Source organism: Microtus pennsylvanicus, chromosome 9 (genome assembly GCF_037038515.1).
Source record: "Microtus pennsylvanicus isolate mMicPen1 chromosome 9, mMicPen1.hap1, whole genome shotgun sequence".
Lineage (NCBI taxonomy): Eukaryota > Metazoa > Chordata > Mammalia > Rodentia > Cricetidae > Microtus > Microtus pennsylvanicus.
In genome coordinates, this window is record NC_134587.1 from 23,270,348 (window position 1) to 23,286,453 (window position 16,106).

Here is a 16,106-nt window from a genome sequence, read left to right on the forward strand (position 1 = left end):
TTCAAGACATAAGGTTGTACAATTTAGAAACATCTATTTGAAATTATTCTAAAGGAATTTTCAATAATTTTTGCTCAACTTCTATTTCTGTAGCTTCTAACCAAGAATAAAGATAAATTTATTCTGAATTAGAGGAACTTTTGCTCTTTAATTCTGATAGGATGTTTCCTCTGTTTTATAAAACACAGATTATCCCTGGATTCACCACAGCAAAAAATTTACTCATAATAAAGTCAAACTAAGACAAACATTAGATATGACATTAATATTCTTCAACGGGTATGAATTTGGAAGGGTTTGTGTGGAAGGAAGAAGTAAGAGAAGGACAAGCCCGCAAGCATTTCCACACGAGTATAGACAGGATGCTATTTACAGAATCCCTACTCCGCCTGGGCCAGAAGCCTCTTTACAGTAATCACCCAATAAACTACAATGGATTAATGTTAAGGGTCTGTTGCAGAGAAAGCAGATTCACAGTGAAGGTTGTCCTTTAACATGGAGGTTCCATCAAGGGCACCAAAAAAGTAGTTAAGTGCCTTCCCCTGTGGTGTCTCAGATGCTGAAAAGCCCGACAAACTGATAATTTTCTAGCTCTTAATGTTTGTCTAAGACCCTTAACATTTTTCTTATATTGTTGCTCCTAGGACATTTTCTTAAGTTTGGTCCCTGTTGCCCCTTTTGCACATATACATTCTGCATTTATATATGAAAGCCTGCCAGACAGCTGAATTGATTCAGAAGAGTGACGCTGGAAGGAAAAGAGGTTGGGGGGATAAAAGAAGAAGAAAGGAAAGATGGACTTAAAAGCAGATATAGTATCAAATAATATAAACATATGCATCAAACATACTAAAGCAACACAACCAAAAAACATTCCCTTGTGCTAAGAATTTCTGTATCTAACACCAGATATAAAGACCACATAACGGGTGAAGGGGGGATCACTGAGATTCCGAGTCTGAGATGTCTCTGTGTAATAAAATTTCTAAACCTTTCAACATGTGCCATCGCCTGTGTCCAGTTTTCTCATAAATGAATATTCTTACATTAATTTCTAGTCCTGTACACACTTTACAATGACCAATGAAGATCAATAAATGGCTTTGATTGCACTGGTTTGTATTGTTGCTGTTGGTTGTGGTCTATCCGGAAATGTATTGTTCAGTTTCCTCAAATAAAAATGTACACATTAGATTGTGCACACGCATACAGAACAGAATTCACATTGAACACGTAGCAAATGGACATTAGGTAATGTCAGGTCAGAAAACGTCCACCAGCAGGCAAACACGTAAAAAAACACAAAAGTTTGGTTTAACAGATGCATCTACCCTCAACACATAAATTACACGCTCAAGAATGGTGTGTCCTATGCAAAACAAAAACATGTCAATTTTCAGCCCAAGGGGCATTTTTCTCTAGGTTTATAACCCCTTGAAAATAGAGGTTTCATCTAGAAAATCTAACAGATCCTCAGCTGCTTTCAACATCATAATATATTCATAAGGCAAGTATTCACTGCCGAACACAGAAGAAATTGAATGGCATGAGGGTGGGGTGAAATCCATCGCTATGAGAAATGGGCCAAACCAACCATGAGACACGAGTAGAAGTCAAAGAGGGAAAACAATATACAACACAAATAGCCAGGCACCGCGGTGCACACCTGTAACCCCAGCACTTTGGAGGCTGAGGCAGGAGAATTGCCACAACTGTGAAGCCAGACTAGTCTATACAGTGAGTTCCAGGACAATCTGATCTGGAACATCTTTAAAAATAAAAAATGTTTTAATTAATTAAACAGAAAGAAGAAGCAAAGTACCACGGGTAGTTTTTCAGCCAGTACTGAAAAAAAAAATAGCTGTGGGTACATTTGTTTGTTGCATAAAGTTAACATTAAAAGCGAGAATGCAAACCGATTCCACTGCAGTGGACTCTAAGGGTCAATGCACTCTCGGGGTCACCACTGGACAGCAAACTATCTCGAACAAAGGAAAGGAATGTCACATACCATCATAGTAGACGATGGCTCCTACCAGCTTGTCCTTCTGCAGCATGGGGAAGTGCTCCAGGGCTCTGGATTTGCTGAGGACGTAACTGCTCTTCAGGCAATTACTTCCTGCAACCAGATCATACAGCTTGATTCCCACCCAGTAATAAGGCAGCTGCCACCACCTACAGCATAAGCAGGGAGAAAGGGGTGTTCTTTTAGAAACACAGTACAGCACTATAGAATGTCACCTTAAATTACAAAGAAAGCCATTTAGGGAAAGCAAAGGTAAACCTAGAAGTACTGGTCTAAAAGGAAAAATAAAATTAAAAAAGAAAAAAAAAAACCTGAGTCTGTACAGCTGCTTCCGACACTGGCTTAGCTGCCATGCAGGAGAGAACCAATGAGAGTTTATGACCAACTCCATGCCTGGTGCCTGCTGCATCTTAGAATTCTTCAGGTGCATTCAAGATAAACACCCATGCCTGGGTCTCAGGTCTAAAGATGGATCCAACCAATGTAGGTTGGAGGCCTTGGTAATGTAAACCACACCCAGGTTGAAGAGGCCCTCAGCAATCTATAACTAAACACGGGCTGGATGACTAAGTCTGTTTCCAGCCCTACACCACCCGTGTGGCTTAAAGAATTACATAATCCACCTTTATGTGTTACTGGGCCTGTCTCCCACGTAGGACAACATCACACACAGTTCTACCATTAGGGGAATGAGTTTGATTGCGTGTAGTCACACCTTGCAGATGAATTTCATCTATGTGAACTTGGATAATAAAAATGCCCAGTATAGCTAGCTGGGTTTTGAGTTGCTACACAGTAGCTTCTGATTTTGCGTCAGGATAATTTGGGGGCGTGGCCAGGGAATCACATTTTACGCTGCACATACGACCTCATTCAAATGCCTTAGTAAACACAACTGTTCACCTATGTACTCCAAAAACCTGGAATAAGATTCCATTAATTATAAACAGGGAACTCAACCTCTTTGCCTTCGAAATCTGGCCCTCAGACATACGTCCACAGAGAGGATTTAAAAAAACCTATATTTTTAAATACACCAAAGAAAGTATTTGAAATGCATTAAAGGTTAGGGCCATTAAAACCACATTAAGAAATACACACAGAAGTATTGTTTCCACGACAGCCACATTGCTCTGCTGACCTCAGAGAAGCGCATAGCCTACAGGTGATAGCAAAGGCTTACTTGTAAATTGGAAGCATTATAGGCAACGGAGATGATAAGTGGGGAGCGATTTCTAGTAAGTTGGCACGCTCGTGGAGGGCTTCTTTCACCATCCTATACTGAAAATCAAAACAGAGAAAATGAGTTTGGCAGTAACAGATCATAATATTTTCAAATGGCAAATAGACACCCTGCCAACTGATTGATATACAGAAACCTTCCACCTCCAAGCGAGGAGCGCTCCCTCCTAATCAAATCTCTAATAATACATCATGCTGTCAACCTCAAAGATTTTTTAGAAACCTTAACTGTATTTGCATAGGAGAAAAACATGCTGTCAGAGTTCCCAGGCGTACGACAGTTTCCTGACTTGAGTTACAAGATTATTGTAACCATTTATCTTGCTTTCTCTGGATTGTCCCCTTTCTCAGTTCCCCGGGATGTTTTCTCCAGGTAAGAGATAACAGATTGCTCAAATTCATGGAAAGTTCTCTTGCCTTCCCTAAACCTCGCAAAGATGATCTGTAGCCCTGAACAGCTATTTTACAGATGGTAAAGAGGGCTTTGTCTTGACTCCTGGGGCCCCCATTCTACTTGCCTAAAGAGCGGGCATTATTATTATAATACGAATTTGACACATGACAATAAGGCTGCAGATATTACAAAATCAGCCAGAACACATCTGAAATCAGTGGATCACGAAGCCCACGCTGCTTTCTTTGCATCCATCACAGGTGCTGAAGAGAGACGTAGGAAAAGGGGGACAGATTCACAGCTGACTTGTCAAGGCGAGAAAGGGGGCCAGGCTCAAAACTTGACAATGGCAAGTCCTTGCTACTGTGTTTTTCCTCATAAGAAAAGCAGATATGGAGGGAAGCTGATTTTTTTATCAGCTCTTGGAAATGTCATTTTCCACACGGCCTTGGCAGTTTTCAAATGATGGCAGACTGGACACAATAAAGTGTGACACACGGAAAGTGTGACTCAGATCGTTTTTTTTTTCTCCTGAAGAATATGTCAGCGACAATATGAGTGCATGATCGCAGCTGCAGCTGAGAGACCGATTGGCCACTCGGTCTGCATTACAGTACAGCGCCCCTGAAACTGCCCAGAAGTAGCAATTTGGTGGCCACTGGCAAAAACCCAATCACGATTGTTAAAAGGCAACACTTCCAAAAGTGATTCTGTAAATCTGCTACTTTGACATGCTCGTACAGAAAAAGCCTCTGATTACCCATAAACATGATACGATACAGAACGAACTGGCCCACCTCTCATGAAAGATACCCCGGCAGCATACACTAAACAGGAATTCTGAACAGGAAGAAATGTTTAAAGCCATTAAAAAAAAAAAGGCCTGATTTAATTGGGTAGAGAAGGCATAGTGGCAATTTTTGTTTAACAGCCAGCATACACAATTACCTGCTCAACATCCAACTTCATGATAGCCTTCTGGAGGTATCGCACGCCACCATGGATCAATTTAGTACTTCTGCTGCTGGTCCCCGATGAGAAGTCATCTCTCTCTACAAGGGCTGTTTTTAGTCCTGTGTAACCAGAAAACCAAATTAACTTCTTAAATTACACAATTTGTATGTAATTCATTAAAGGCACTTCTCCAGGGTAGAGACAATCACTGGAAAAATTAGTCTGAACATGGATAAATTTGTATTCAAAGTGCAGTACACTGTCTATATTATAATGAAGAGATTTTAGGCTCTTCCTGAGGGAAAAGCCAAGCCAGAACTAGCAGCATATTAAACTGTGAATGAATCACACCTAGAAAACATTACGGTACAGTTTCATGGCAGCAAGGTTCTCTGGAGTATTTAGGGGGTCAAACGGGGGGGGAGGGCACCATCTTTTCCTACATGGAAATGGGTGTTGTCACACAGCCCTCAGCATGCAAACTGCTCCATCCCTGCACTCTTTGCTATTGCAATGCATTCACCAGCAAAACTAACCTGACTCCTTCTGTGTGCTGGCTCCTACTTGCAAGTGAGGCTGGGGGGTTATCCAGTGGATACAGTGAGGCAGCCATAGATAGGGTATGGAACAAGGGACACCCGCAGGTGGGGGCTTCCATGTGATAAAAAATGATGGGAATATGGGGAAGTGCTTCACGGGGTAAAGGACTTCTCACACAAGGGTGCAAGCATGGGGATCTGAGTTCAGTCACCAGAACGCACAAAACTATGAACAAAGTGGCACAGATCTGTAATCCCAGCACTCTGACAGAGACAGGAGAATTCCTAGAGACTCATGAATGAAATAGCTGCTGTGTGCAGTGGTAAGCAACAGAAGCCACCCTGCCTCAAACAAGATTGTCCCCTGACTCTGCACACATGAACACTCACACACATAAACATAAAGAGTCAAAATTCAAAGAACTTCTACTGTTGTATTTACAGTGCAATTTAAAGCATTTTCTGATGATACAATTTCATGATTAAAAAGAAATACAAATTAGGACAAATGAACCAGTGCAAAAGATCCGTGGAAAAAGGAAACACTCTCAGGGCTGGAAAGATGGCTCAGTAGTTAGAAGTACTTGCTACTTTTACAGAGGACTTGAATTCAGTTTCCAACACCCAAATCAGGTGGTTCACAATTGCCTGTAACTCCAACTCTTTGGAATATAATGTCCTCTTCTGGCCTCTGCAGGAACCTGCGCTCACATGCAAATGTACACATGCACACATACACACACACACACACACGAAAAAATTTTAAAGATAATATTCTTGCTAGGATGAGGCAGAACAGATATAGGCACATTCTAGAAGCTAACCTATCCCCTTTAACTGAAGAGTACTACAAATCTCATAAGGTGAAAATCTACTTCTGATTTTTTTTCTTGTCTTGCAGAGACACCCCGGCATTTTTAAGACTGCAGATGGCAAGCAATGCTCCAAGTTAGTATCACACACCAAGTGAGTTATTAAAATTCACAGATACTGTGGTGTACAGCCATGGACACCACTGGGAAGGCCTGAGGGCTGGTTACCCCCTTAGGCAATAGGCAATGTCATGGAATTTAACTGCAATCATAATATGAGGCAGAAGTAATTTGGAACCTTGCTGCTAGAATGAGAGGAAGTGCATATATCTGGTCCAGAACCATTTAGTGTCAAACGGTTGCTTTTATGACTTTTAACAGTTTAAAAATTCAATGGAAATGCCATCATAAAACCAGAACAATTCCCGTGACTTAAAAACACAAAATATTTGGAAGCAGTGAAGATTGAAAAGTAGAGATTTTTTTTTCGCCAAACTGTGGTGGTGCATACCTTTAATCCCAGCACTCAGGAAGCAGAGGCAGGAGGATCTCTGTAAATTTGACACCAGCCTGTTCTACAGAGTTAGTTCAAGGGTATCCAAGGCTACATGAGGAAATCCTGTCTCAAAAAAAAAAGAAAGAAAAAAGAAAAAGAAAAAAGAAGTAATTTTTGATTCAATATCAACGTCCAGCCTAGTAATAACAACAGAAATTACAAGTAAAATGGACCCACATCACTCATTTTAAGCATATATGTCAGAAGAAGTTCTGCAATACCCTAAATTATTAAAACATTACTCATGATTAATTTATTCTGGCTGTCAGTGCATATTTTAAAAAGTATTGAGGGTCCAAGTACAGACACTGGATATGAATGGGGCATGGGCCAGCTGTCAAGAGGCTCTGCTCAGGCAAACAAATGAAGAACAGCAGAGGCCCGCCAGGACCTCCTTCCGAGACAAGAATCTCTCGTCTTCCTGCAGATTAGAACCTGAATTCAGGGCGTGAACCCAGAATTGCACATGCTCAAAAATCACATTCGCCAACCCCTTCGGCACATATTCTACCACCTTCCCTTAGTAAGTCCGACAGAGTCCTTTTGGTATTCTAAATTGGTCCTTTTTTTTCTTCAGTTGAAGATCAGACGAGGGAGTTGACTTTCAGATGGTATTTAGGAGCCACATTATTTAAAATGTGCCTCTCTTTAAACCCTGGCATCACCATTATTGCATCAAGATGCCTGTACCAGGGAAGTGAGCCTGAGAGGACAAGAAGAGGGTATCCAACCCCTGCTGCCTATTTGGGCAGCCCAAAATGTTCTCCAGGCTGTGATCTTAGACCCGCCAGATAGTCCTCACTTGAGTGTGGTCTGTGCGCAGTGCTCCCCTCCTGAGCAGAACGTAGCAGCCTTGAAGGCAAGCTGCTCCCCATACTCAAGAAGTCCACCTCTCCTCACCTCACTACACGGGGGCGCCAGCACTTGCTCTGGTGAAGCAAGTGGTCATGCAGTACATGTAAGGAACCAGGAGGCCCCAGATGACAGGTCACGAGGAGTCCAGGCCCCAGTCCAGCAGCTAGGGAAACTGAACCCTACTGGCAGCGTGTGAGTGAGTCACAGAAAATGCACCGCCTGTAGACACACAGAGCTCGCTGTGACTCCCGACCTTCCCAACAGACATGAAACAGGCATTCCTGTTTAAGCCACTCAAATCTGTGAAGAGATTTACTGGTAATAAAATTCCTGTAGAAGGAATGGTGATGTCCAGTTAAGGTTGATTTTTCCCCCCTTCATATTTTACTTATTTTACTGTGTGTGTGTGTGTTTCTCCCTTGGTGTGTGTATGTGCACCACATTTGTGCAGTAGCACAAAAGGTCAGAAGAGATACCCGATCCCCTGGAGTTACGGATGGTTTTGAGCTACCATGTGGGTGCCAGGAATCAAACCTGAGCAGTAAGCACTCTGACCTGCTGAGCCATCTCTCTAGTACGCCAACTTAGTTTTTAATCACTTCTGGGTAGGCAGCCTTCAGCAAAGTCTGAGTTCACAGGGCCTTGATCAAGATGGGTGAGTGAGAGAGAGGACCTATCGTAGGCAGAGGCCATCTTAAAAGCAAGCTGATCCTACTAACACCACCTGTCATTCCAGCCCTGGGTCACTGAGGCTGGAGAATTATGAGTTCCACACTAGCCTGAGATGTATAATGAAACCATGGAAGAGGAGAGGGAAAGATGAGGAGAAGGATGAAGGGGGAGGGAAAAAGGAGGGAGGGTGTGTGCCTAGCCTTGTCACAGGCAGCTTGCCCCTGGGGATGGGAATCCCATGAGAGAATGTGATAACACACTGGGGCATTTGCATCCTGTCCTAAAAGACCATTATTGGCCTCAACAGCAATTACTGGATATCCTCAAAAGGAAAATGCCTCCGAGAAGACGTCTACGGGCACACTTCATTTAAGTAATATGCATTAGTGCCTAGATGCACTACACTCTATTCAGTTCTGGGTGGCCAGTTCCAGGAACCAGAGTTTTCTTGGATTTTTTTTTTTAAGCAAATTTTAATTTTTTTTCCCACAAGTTCTCAGACTTAGCTGAAGTACTATTATGTTGGTCATCAAGGGAAATGCTGAAGAAATCTGATGGACTGGGGTTCTAGAAAGATTTCTTTGGGTGAGGGGGTGGGGATGAAACTGGAGAATTGGCGATAGCAGACCCAAGGTCCACAGTGTAGCCTGGCCAATCAGGAGTCCTATCTCAGGAGGCAGCTCTAGCCAAGAGGTCTCAGGGACCCTGCTGTCAGGGTGGGTTTCTCTTTCCCAAACTGACTCTGGGAGCTACCCAGGGACCTAGCAAACCACTTCAGGCAGGTATTCCAGGACACTTACTGTCAAGTTCCAGGTGCCTGCTTTTTCCTATAATAGGTGTTTTAGAAGTTATTCATATGTATTTCCGTGAGAAACCACAGTGAGCAGCAACGAAATTTAAAGCAAGCCTTTCCATCAAACCAGGCCCTGCTCTGTTGCTGCCATCTTATTATCTCTTGTCAATTACCAAGCCACCCACCAGAATTTCTGCAGAGAAATGAGGCTGCTTTTCTCAAAGCCAACAACAAATGTAGTCTCCAAAATGACTGCCAAATCGGTGTATGAAATCACCAGGTTACCGAAAAGTCGCTTAAATTACAAAAGAAAAAACGCAAGCTTAAAACATCAGAACCGTGACATGGTCGACTATGCCATGCATCAAGTGTTCCAAATCTCTTGAATTTGCTGATGGGAATACAGAGAAAAAGTAACACAGTCAAAACATGACCAGATGTCTCAGCCGAATCTATGACTCCATTCTTTGATTACTTAACTAGAAGTGTGAGCCTTTAAATGTTTATGGTTGGGGGGGGGGGGCATACGATCTTGCTGTGCATCGCAGGCTCCCTAGTAACTCACTGTGTACACTGTGTAGCCCACTGTGTAGCTGGAAACACTTCCTGCACCAGCCTCCCCAGGGCTGGATTACAAATTTGCATCAATGGATTCTAATTGTTCTGTTTATTTTTTGTTTTGTTGTCTTGGTCTAATGCCCCGCCCCAAAGATGGTTGGTTTTGAGTGAAAGGCTTTTTTTCCTAAAGATAAGGTAAGGAAGTAAAAGGCGGTCCATTGATCCTCTTAGAGTAACTGCAGGTTATTTTCGAGGTGGCACTCAATCCTTAGCCTTTGCAATCTTGGGTAAGGCTGGGTTGAAAAGATCAAAAGGAAGGTTTGTTCCCAGGATGCAAACAACCTCTTGCTGAGAGCTGAGGAAGCCAGGTGGTGGTGGTGCACACCTTTAATCCCAGCACTTGGGAGACTGAGGCAGAGGGATCTCTGTGAGTTCAAGGCCACCCTTGAGATACAGACTGGACCTGTCTAAAGGAAGAAGAGAGCTCAAAGGTGACCCCAGCACTTGGGATCCCATGCCTTTAACCCCAGCACTAGGGAGGTGGAGACAGGAATGATCTGGCTGGGCAGAGTGAGAAATGTAAGGCTGGAGGAGGCAGGAGCTCAGTGCGGTCTGAGGATGCAATCTGAGGAGAGGATCACCCCTGTGATCTGAGCATTGGTAGAGGTGAAAGGTCTCTCTAGTGGCCGGTCACATCACTTCACTGATCCTTCCGCTTTCACCCCCTCACATCTGACTCCGGGTTTTATTCATTACGACAATGAGAGTTGGTGCTACAGTCTGCTTTGGCTCATCTTCACCCCACATGTCAGCACACCTAAACCCTATCTTCCAGGGAGGGTGCGGAATGAACACCAAACACATCTCTGTTCTGACTCGTCCGGCCTAAGGGACACTGTAGAGCTATTTCCAACTAAAACAACTCATGGATCCAGACAGTCAGGTGAATGCAGTGGAATAATTACAACCTAAAGGGAGAAACGATACAACATTTAACTCTCACAACATGGAATAGAACAGAAGTATATTTTAATACCTTTTACTGATTATCTTATTATGCATGAAAACATGCTCAATATAATAAATGCGGAGATGCGCAGAGAACAAAATAAAACTCCTGTAATTACACCACTCAGAGATAACCACAGTTGACATTTGGGTGTTTAAACATTCACATTTTCTGTGCATGTATATAATCACATACATACAGTTTTGCAAAAACGGGATTATATTTAAAGTTTTTTCATTTAACACTGTTTATTATAAACATTTTGTAATCGATAAATACTGTATGTAATTTCATTGTTAGAGCCTTTTAAAGTATTACATTAAACGTTTATTATGGCTTATTTATTCAGTTCCTTGTTTTTGAACACCTGTCTTCACTCTTTCGGGTTGTGTAGCGCGATTATATTTTCCTTTAAACTCCCTGTGTCTGTAATTATTTCATTAGGATTAAATTTCAGAAATGTGACTGTTAGAGTTTGCTAAATGGAAAGCAGGAACCATCGCTATGAAATAATCAGAGGCCCCAAGGCAATAACACAAGTCAAAAAGTTAAGATCGTGCCTAAGTAATGTAAACATAGGCACCAAATCTGTGTGCTGCACGGGGAAAGATGAGGTTTTAAACAAAGATGAGATTCTCTTTCTTTAAACTTTGGGCACCTATTTGGGTTTCTGAGCCACTGTCATTACTAATACAGAAGACTACCCCAAAGGCCTAATACGAAGGACTCCTTCCTCTAGGATGGCACCTACAAGGAGCTGACAGGAACCCTGGCAAGCCAAGGTCTGGATCCAATATTTTGTCTGGCATTCTGACAGTGAATGTTTTGTACAGGTGTATAAAATATTAGATATTCATTATTTCAATTCCTCTGGCTATGCCCATATTAGGAAATGGATAAACACATAACTAATATATAACTGCTAACTTTGACTATATCATTAACATATTTTATGTTACTTAAATATACATTCAATTGTAAAGTCACAAAATTGTGTTCATAACATAATAATATAGTTGCAGGAAATGAGAGGTGCTACTATAGTTCCTTCTTTTCACCTTGTTATTATAAAAATGGCCTGTATCAAGTGGGGGAAGTGTAAGACAAAATGATAAAAATAATACAATAGCCAATGGAAACTGAGGTTAATTATTTAAAATGTTTTGTGTGTATCACTATAATCTTACTGAGCTTAAGTCTATAGCCTGTATTCATTTGTGCTTAAAATATACGTGTAATTAAGTTATTCTTCCATAATATTCTTTCCCGACTTATAACACATCTTGGCTATTTTCTTGGCAATTACTTACAGATCTATCTGATTTTCTTTCTTTCTTTCTTTCTTTTTTTTTTTTTTTTTTTGGTTTTTCAAGACAGGGTCTCTCTGCAGCTCTGGAGCCTGTCCTGGAACTAGCTCTTGTAGACCAGGTTGGCCTCCAACTCACAGAGATCCGCCTGCCTCTGATGGTGGCGCACGCCTTTAATCCCAGCACTCAGGAGGCAGAGGCACACGTGATGAAGCTCCGACCCAGGATGCACATAGGCTAGAATCCTTCCCGGTAAGACCCGTGCTACACAAGTTTATTAGAGATGGGTTGATCGGGATATCAGAATTAGCCAGTAAGGGCTAGAGCTAATGGGCCAAGCAGTGTTTAAATGAAAAAAAATTATTATTTTTATGTATCTGCCTTTGTGCGTTCATATGCATCATATGTGTACAGAAGCCCATGAAGAACAGAGGGCATCAGGGCCTTTGGAGATACCGTTGGCTCGTGTACTGGGAACCGAACCTGGGGCCACTTAAAGAGCAGTGACTGTTCTTAACTGCTGAGCCAACCTCCCCGTCTCTCCAGCCCCTGGCATTCAGGCTTTTGAAACATGTCTCAGAACCTTGAACTGATCCTTCTGCCACCTGTCACACACAGCTAAAGTCACATAAAAAGAGACAAAGGAAACCCCTTCAACAGCTGGGAGAGACTGCAATAATCAAAGTCTCCTCCTTTCTGTTACCTTGGGAGCAAAGCCCCCACGATGGTGCCTGGGGAACCATACTTCAGTCGAGAAACTAGCCACAGACGTGGTGAACAGTGAGGCCATTGCTATTGATCATAGCCCTGCAGAAGAACGTCAGCCAAATGGGGCATGTTATGTTTATGAAATAATATTCCCAAATGAAACAAATTAGAATTGATTCCTGAAAAGATGTAGATGGTGAGAATGTAAATAAATGACCGTTATAAGGACTCCACAACTTCGCCTCCACTGTCTTTGTTTTTCCACTGCTGAAATTACATTTGCGCATAGGATTTTATCTAAAAAGCTTGTGTAAACATTTCTATACAAATCCTTTCATATCTAGTGGTTCCCCCCAAAACTTTGATGTCCTGAAAAAAAAATCTAATTATTACTGGTAACTTTAAAAGATCACAGTAATTTATTTTTGTCAAATGTGACTAAAGATTAATGGATACAATCAGGAATAATTTGGTAAAAACATATCATACACAGAGAAAGCAAAATTTGTTGTTAAGTGAAGCATCAAATATAATAAAAGAGCAAATTCCATGAATGAACAGCAACAATGCGCAATTCATTAACCAAAGGCCCATGGTTATTTCACACTTCAGAGGGCCACTGATATAATCAGAAACCACAGTAAGAGGATAAATACACACTACCTTCAGCACCTCCTTATATGTTTTAATTATAAACACTATGACCATCCCGTCTGTAAATCATAAACTTAGAAAAAGACAGGCAATTATTCTAAGGTGGTGATCAATATGTCACAAAATATTAAGTGCATATCATTTTCTTAGATATTATTAAATATAAGACTCTCATGAAAACTCCAATCATCATCTTTGCGGTCATCATCACTACCACTACCTACAATGCACTACCACTACCCACAATTCTCTAATCACTACCGAATGCCTACTTCACTGCTCAAAGGAAAAAACTGTATTAGTTAACATCTTACTAGTTCTTGCATGCTCAGAGCTTGTTCAGAACTTAACTCATAGCAGTAGGGCTTTAAATAAGGAAGAAAAAAACATGAGGCTGAAGGTGCAGTTCAGTGGTTATGTACTTAGCAGGCCTGAGGCGCCAGGTTTAGCATCCAGCACACACACAAAAACACAAAAATAGCCGGATATGCTGTCACATGCCTGAAATCCAAGTGTCTGAGAGGCTAAGTCAGGAGCATCTAAATTTTGAGGCCAGGCTGGCTGACCTAGTCAGCTCATGTCTCACAAACAAGTATGTGGAGAGCGATTGAGAAACACATCCATCATCAACTTCTGTCCTCTGTAGACATGCATACTTGCAAACACCATACACAAGTGTGCATGCATACTACACACTCACAAAAAGAAGCAAACAAAAAACTTCATTCGCTTAGTGAAAACACACAAAACAGCATTTTCCATTGACAAGAATAAATACAACGTACAGGAAACCCTACTGAATACAGTTATTGAAAGAAGCCCACTATAGGAGAGTAACTGCAACTGATCTTGTCTACGTTCTCAAACAGAATAGAGGAAATACATGAAGAGAACAGAGGTAACACTTTGCAATAGGAGACAAGAAATAAGGCTGTGTGGTGGTTTCATTGGGATTCCCTCAGGGTCCTCCAGTCACCCCGGATGTCAAGCTTCCTCTACCTGCCACCTTGCCTTCTTCACCTCTAGATCTGTCTTTAAACAGTTCCCTCTGCTTCGATAAATCCTTCCTCATTTATTATCATTATTATTATATTTCTCCATTTATTACTGATAACTAGTAAATTTGAGAATTGTTCTGGGTTCTAATCTACTTTCTCTGGTTTATATTTCTCTGCTTCTTGGCAATACTAGATGTGCACACAAACATTCATATTCTCTCCCTCTTCTCCTTCTCCCCCTCCCTTCCTCTCTCTTCTCTCTTTCTCCTCTCTCTCTCTCCTTCCCTCCTGCTTCTCCCTCATGGATAACAATCTCTATTTTCCAACTTTGTTAAAAAAAAAAAAACCTTTCCTTCACTATTATCTTCTCTATACGGTGGCTCTACGTATTCCCCTATTATTTTCTCTATAAGATGGTGGTATGTATTTCCCTATTATCTTCTCTATAAAATGGCTGTATGTGTTCCCCTATTATCTTCTCTATAAGACAGTGGTATGTTTATTCATCACTTAAGTTTCTTCCTTCCACACATAAGTAGAGCATAGCACACAGACGTTCTATATCAGTTCTCAGGTCCTTTCAGCAGGGTCCCTTTCTTCTGTTTTAGAATCTTTACCCCTGTGCAAACTAGGGCACACCTGGGACAGCCCCTTCCTCATCTTTCCCCAGGACTATGCTGCACCCTCTCTTCTTCGATTGCATAGTCAACTTCAGTCCTGCACTGAACTGTTCCTCCTGCCTTCACAAAACAAAAACAGAGAAAAGAAAGAAAAAATCCTTCCACAGATGGCTTTCTTCTCAACCCCACTTCACCATGGCATTTATCTCCGTGTCTCTGGAGAGTCTGTCGATGTGTCTGCACCCTCCAAATTACCCTTTCTTCATCTCCGGGATCTCAGGAGGCCTGCTCAGGAAAGTCAAGGTCTTCACCTGATATACTTCCTGCCTCTCAACCCCTCCCTCTTCGTCTTCCTATCTGGCCTCGGTGCTCCCAGTTAAAGTACCTGCTGTCTCCACATGAGCTGATTCTATGCAGTTCCGCCAGCATATTTCTTCAGTCCTGGTCCTTCTCGGGAAGTAATAGTTGCCTATTAAACTGTTATATGTGCTTGCAGCCTTTCAGCTCCTGTGCACTCTATCGATGAGAGAGTTTACACCTACAGACGGATGTACCTATGTCTCTAATCCACGCGCTGAAAGGTACGCGTTCTGTATAATGTGATCTATACACAAAAGCTCCCTAAGGCACTGACCACAGATCATCTTTGTATTCTCTTGCAGTGCCTTATATACGATTATGCATGCAGGAACTACCTCAAATAGTTACAAAATTGAAACGAAAAGAATGATTATATGTTTTTATGTAAATGAAGAAAACAACTGGGAATAGGAGGAAAAATAAGTTCCCTGGCTGACTCCTACTAAGGAGGAAAAATAAGTTCCCTGGCTGACTCCTACTAGAGAAAGAATTCTCTTTGGCACAGAAGATTGTCACCTACCTAGAAGATATTAATTCTTCTGAGTAGAGCAGTCCCAAGCCCAACCTCCCATAAAGATAGAATTATAGCCCCTTCCCATTCTCCTGCCCAGGGTGGCCAGAAAGCTAAGCTCAAGCTGCCTTGTGATGACTGGAAGCTGTTCTTTTCACCTGCTTTGGCGTGTTTGAGCATAATCCCCCTCAAATTATATACCATGATTGGAGACGTGAAACTTGACAACTGAGGTCAGTGGGATAGCAGAGTAGATCTAGAGTGTCTATATTTTAAATATATCATGATTCAAAATAAATAGAAAAATATTAGGTTATGAGGTTTACACGAATGAATTTTCAAGACTATAGAGTTTCATTTTTAAATAAATCTGCTGAAGTGAAGTATTTTTAGTTATATTTAATTTTAAAACTATATAAGTGCCTAGATTTTTTTAAAATTGCGAGAGTTTTCATGAAGGATGGAAAACTGGGGAACACCAAGAGAAATGTGAGCTCGAGAGTCAACACTGTCTTCACGTACAATACTAGAAGATGAC

At 41.6% G+C, this 16,106-nt stretch overlaps 1 protein-coding gene across 4 annotated transcripts in view; it reads right to left on the bottom strand.

Moving 5' to 3' along the window:
• The window catches only part of Gpd2 (glycerol-3-phosphate dehydrogenase 2), a 134,857-nt gene that overhangs the window by 60,885 nt on the left and 57,866 nt on the right, over positions 1 to 16,106 (bottom strand). For all 4 annotated transcript variants that reach the window (XM_075985181.1, XM_075985179.1, XM_075985180.1 and 1 more), the window contains exons 4-6: positions 4,611 to 4,735; positions 3,210 to 3,307; positions 2,012 to 2,175 (exon numbers count right to left, since the gene is read on the bottom strand). In XM_075985181.1, the coding sequence (XP_075841296.1) occupies positions 2,012 to 2,175; positions 3,210 to 3,307; positions 4,611 to 4,735 (387 nt within the window). The remainder of the gene's footprint in view (positions 1 to 2,011; positions 2,176 to 3,209; positions 3,308 to 4,610; positions 4,736 to 16,106) is intronic.